Below are 4,196 nucleotides of genomic sequence, written 5' to 3' on the forward strand. Positions count from 1 at the left end.
TTCTTTTTCTGGTCGATTGTTCATTGGTTGTTTCTTATTGACTAAATCTGGAAATGACTTAATGAGTTAAGCTGAAAAACCATTGTACTGGTGGACATCTTCACTCACATTGTTTCTGATTACTTCATTTTGTTGGAATTTCATATTGTGGTGTGTGTGTTTAGGTACAATACAAAAATAAAAATGTTTTAAGGGTTTAAATACTTTTATAGGCATTATAACAAAAATATAAAAATATAAATGAATATATTTAAGTATTTCATATAAAGGTTGTACATTAAAATGATTCAAGAAGCCATGTGTTTACTCAAAAACATACATAAAATAACAAGTACAATTAAAACTAAACCTAATAGTTACAAACGTAATGATTACTAGTGAACACAATCTATATCCACTTTCCTCACTCTAGTAACCAAACTTATACGTATTTTTACAAATACAAAGTTTTTTCTTTTTAAAAATCAAAGCAAAAACAAAATAAGTGTACATGTGTTTGTGTATATGTTGTTCTTTAAATGTCATGACATGTTGGTGTCCATGCCCATGTCATCTTTCTAATTCTTTTTTGCAAAGGGGACAACATGATACTATTTTGAGCCATTGATCCACACATTTCATATGAAAGTTATGTGAGCATCCCAATTGTCTCATTTCTTCATTTTCCTTGTATTTTGCTAAACATATACAACATTCCTGTAAATATATAGATATTTTATTAGCATTACATATAATAAAGTTTAATGTCAAATGTCGATGTCATGTAATAATTAAACTTACAGTGGTTGAGCTATCCACAATTAATTTCCCTTGTTCCAAATCGGGTTCTATAATATGTTTGTATTTCCAACTAGGCAACTTCAATATTTGTTCTTCAGATGCACCACGATTGATTGATCCGGCATTCATGTTGTATCCAAGTAGGTTGCTAATAATTGGCACAAAACAACATAGAAACAAGAATAATATAAAAGGGAATGAATAGGTAATGGCGTTCCAAGCTAGTAGTGAGATACAAAGCACATCCAGTTTAGGAGCTTTCCTAAAGGTCCCAAATCGAGCATCGAAAACCCAAACGTTCCCCATCACAAACCATATTGCAAAGAAGAGTTCCATAAATGTTCGAGATTTGTTCATCATTTGCAAGTTCCTGTATATTATTATAATAAAACAAAATTAACTTCATTTCCATGATTTATTTGTATGGTTGTACATGCTTATTAGATATTTTATTTATTTTTTATAATATACATGTATGTAGTTCTATTTATGTAACTAATCAACATGTATAATTCTTAAAATTCACATTTGATATATATGATACATGATTTAAACTTTTTATTAATAGTTAAGTGCTAGAATTAATTTCTTATTGAAAACAAAAAGACTTATGACCTAAGATTGAGTATTGTAAAAATCAAATGATAGGAAAACACCATTTATTATATACTAATGACAAACTACTATATTAACTTTGCATCTATTCAAACCTTCATACATTTTCAATAAATACGGAAAAAAAATTATTTTATATAAAAACCTCTTATAATAAATTTGTAACTATATAAACCTTTCTATGATTTCAATTCGTACAATAAACTCTTATATTGTATATGTTTAATCCAAGAAAAGTACAACTATTATTAATGTTTTATTAAAAAAAATCCTTATTATTATAGAGACATTATTGAAAAATCCTCACGATTACAAACATATTATTGAAAAACCTCATATTAAATGTTGTAATAAGGACTTATAAATAGATAATACATAAACCTTTGAAAACCCTAAAACCTAGAAAATGAATAGACATACATAGGAAAAAAGATACTTTGAAGTATCTAATTTTTTTTGGACTTTATAAATCTTAAAATCGCATATATATATATATATATATATATATATATATATATATATATATATATATATATATATATATATATATATATATATATATATATATATATAAAATTAAAATAAAATCATTTTTCTTTTAATTTTTTTTCAGCAATATATATATATATATATATATATATATATATATATATATATATATATATATATATATATATATATATATATATATATATATATAGTTTTTGAAGATTAAACCTAAATTTTATTTTATTTTTCTAAAAAAAACTTTTTTTTTTCTCCATTCGACCCTTTTAACAAGTTTACCGTCTTTCCAATTTATACGATTTCTTTTTTCTGGAAAAATCATCAACTTTTATTTCCGAAAATACTCTCAACTTTTTTTTTTTTAAATAAAAAAATTAAAAAAATTAAAAAAAAATTAAAAAAAAAAAAAAAAAAAAAAAAAAAAAAAAAAAACCTTACATTTGATAACTTTTTGGTAAAAAAAGTTAAATTTTTTCCGAAAACAGTTGTTTAAACCGGAAGACTACCGGTAACTATAATATATTATGGTCAAATCAGAAAAAAAATGCAATTGTCTTTTTTTTTTTTAAGTTATGGTTTAATCCTTAAAAAAAATCCAATATGGGCTTGATGATATTAACCATTCCCATATAGTAAATTATGTATTTTGTAAATAAAAAAACGTTGTGTTTCTTACATAACCCAATCGAAAGTATTGCATTTTTGTATGAACGTATAAGCTTTTTATTACCTAGATTCTTCAATGTTACTAGGAAGTTCTGCTCCAATTTGGTTCAAGCAAAAAAGCCAATATCGCCAAAATAATAGACCCAAATTAAGCACACAACCGATTCCATACCCGGTAACCCATGTTCTCATGGGCCAAACCGGCTTCTCTTCTTTGGAAACCGAAAGAGTATACGCTATAACCACAATTTGGAAAACCAAACCCATCAATTCCATATACATCCAAGAAGCCGAATTAAACGGGTTCGACCCAATATCATCTGATCTTGACCCGTTTTGGTAATGAAACACCCTTCTTGCAAAACTATACCACCTTGCCCTTGATATCCTAATTGCCATTCTTACCAAGAAAGAAGAAGGGATGGCAGAAGGAGCCCGAGTCGAGGTCCTGCTTCGTGGGCCCATATTTTCTGTCATCCTCTCTTCCCCGGGTCCCGTTGATGGAATCAATGAAAATGTAACTGTCACCGCAGAGTTGCATAATGATTCCGGTGTAAACAAGTACCGCGTATTCATTGTGAGAAAAGATAACTTTAAGCTTTAATATACCTTCAAACTAACCTAAACCCATGAATCTTTGCTTTCAAGAAACTTATAGAACAAGTTTTCTTGATTATATCCATGAGAATAAACAATTAGCTTGTAACCCAATGTACTTATGATCAACACTTCAAGAAACTGTGGGCATGCATGATTAGAACTTTTTCAATCCAAATTAAAGAAGCTAACGTGGGGTTGGACCAAGAGTCCAAGAACAAGATATACGTATGATTAGAACTTCAAAAAAGTTCCGGCTTCAAGAAACCAATTTGGATAGGTATTAAACCTCAAGAAATCGAGATGGGCATGATTAGAACTTCAAGAATTGGATCATGTGGACATGAACCAAACATTAAGAAACTGATATTGTTGGGACAATAGCTTCAAGAAACCAATATGGAAAAGAACAAAACTAAAAGAAGTCGAAATGTCGTACGCTTAATTAGAACTTTAGGAAATTGATATGGGTGGACTAGAACGTCAAGAAACCGATGTGGTATGATTGAAACCTCAAGAAATAGATTAGATATTCAAGAAAACGATAATATATATATATATATAGGCGGGAAATTTTTTTCTAAAAAGTCATTGTTTTGACCAAAAGAGGGATGAATCAAGCTACAACTAGGGTAGATGACATGATGACACTGGAATGGAAATAAAAGAAAGAAATATAGGGGAGGGAAAGAGAAGAAGGTTGGAGATGGTGGCCAAGAAACACAACTGCTTTGCTTTGAATCAAAGGCAATGATATGAAAGAAAATAACAAGTAAGAGCAACGGTTGGCCTAACTTCGTTGCTGCTATGTTGTGTTTATTAAGCAAATTAAAGCTACTTCAAATGCAAACCACGGAATCTAATTCTTGGATTATAATTGAATTAGGGTATGGTTTAAGACATTCGTTCTTTCAAATTAATTTTGATTTTTCAAGCATAACTTTATGTTAGTCACACTCATATTTGTATTGTGACATACCAAACCAACAAATACAAAGACCATGACTATGAATGCCTTTAGTATTTTTTTT

The 4,196-nt window shown here is 28.5% G+C and overlaps 1 protein-coding gene across 1 annotated transcript; it reads right to left on the reverse strand.

Moving 5' to 3' along the window:
* Positions 1-316: 316 nt before the first annotated feature.
* LOC145006420 (RING/U-box superfamily protein) lies at positions 317-3,913 on the reverse strand. Its single transcript, XM_078965508.1, has 3 exons — positions 2,633-3,913; positions 781-1,150; positions 317-696 (listed from the first exon to the last, which is right to left on the reverse strand). Exons 1-3 carry the CDS (start codon positions 3,142-3,144, stop codon positions 550-552), a joined length of 1,029 nt encoding a protein of 342 aa, XP_078821634.1. The 5' UTR covers positions 3,145-3,913; the 3' UTR covers positions 317-549.
* Between the last annotated feature and the right edge of the window lie 283 nt (positions 3,914-4,196).

Source organism: Lactuca saligna, chromosome 7 (genome assembly GCF_052625555.1).
Source record: "Lactuca saligna cultivar CGN05327 chromosome 7, ASM5262555v1, whole genome shotgun sequence".
In the NCBI taxonomy this organism is placed as follows: domain Eukaryota; kingdom Viridiplantae; phylum Streptophyta; class Magnoliopsida; order Asterales; family Asteraceae; genus Lactuca; species Lactuca saligna.

What these genes read in the sequence shown, in the direction of transcription:
- LOC145006420 (XM_078965508.1), bottom strand. Translation starts at nt 3,144, where the DNA reads ATGAATACGCGGTACTTGTTTACACCGGAATCATTATGCAACTCTGCG. An exon ending in AGTAACATTGAAGAATCTAG is followed by an intron (nt 1,151 to 2,632) that starts GTAATAAAAAGC and finishes AATAATATACAG; the next exon opens with GAACTTGCAAATGATGAACA. An exon ending in TTGTGGATAGCTCAACCACT is followed by an intron (nt 697 to 780) that starts GTAAGTTTAATT and finishes ATATATTTACAG; the next exon opens with GAATGTTGTATATGTTTAGC.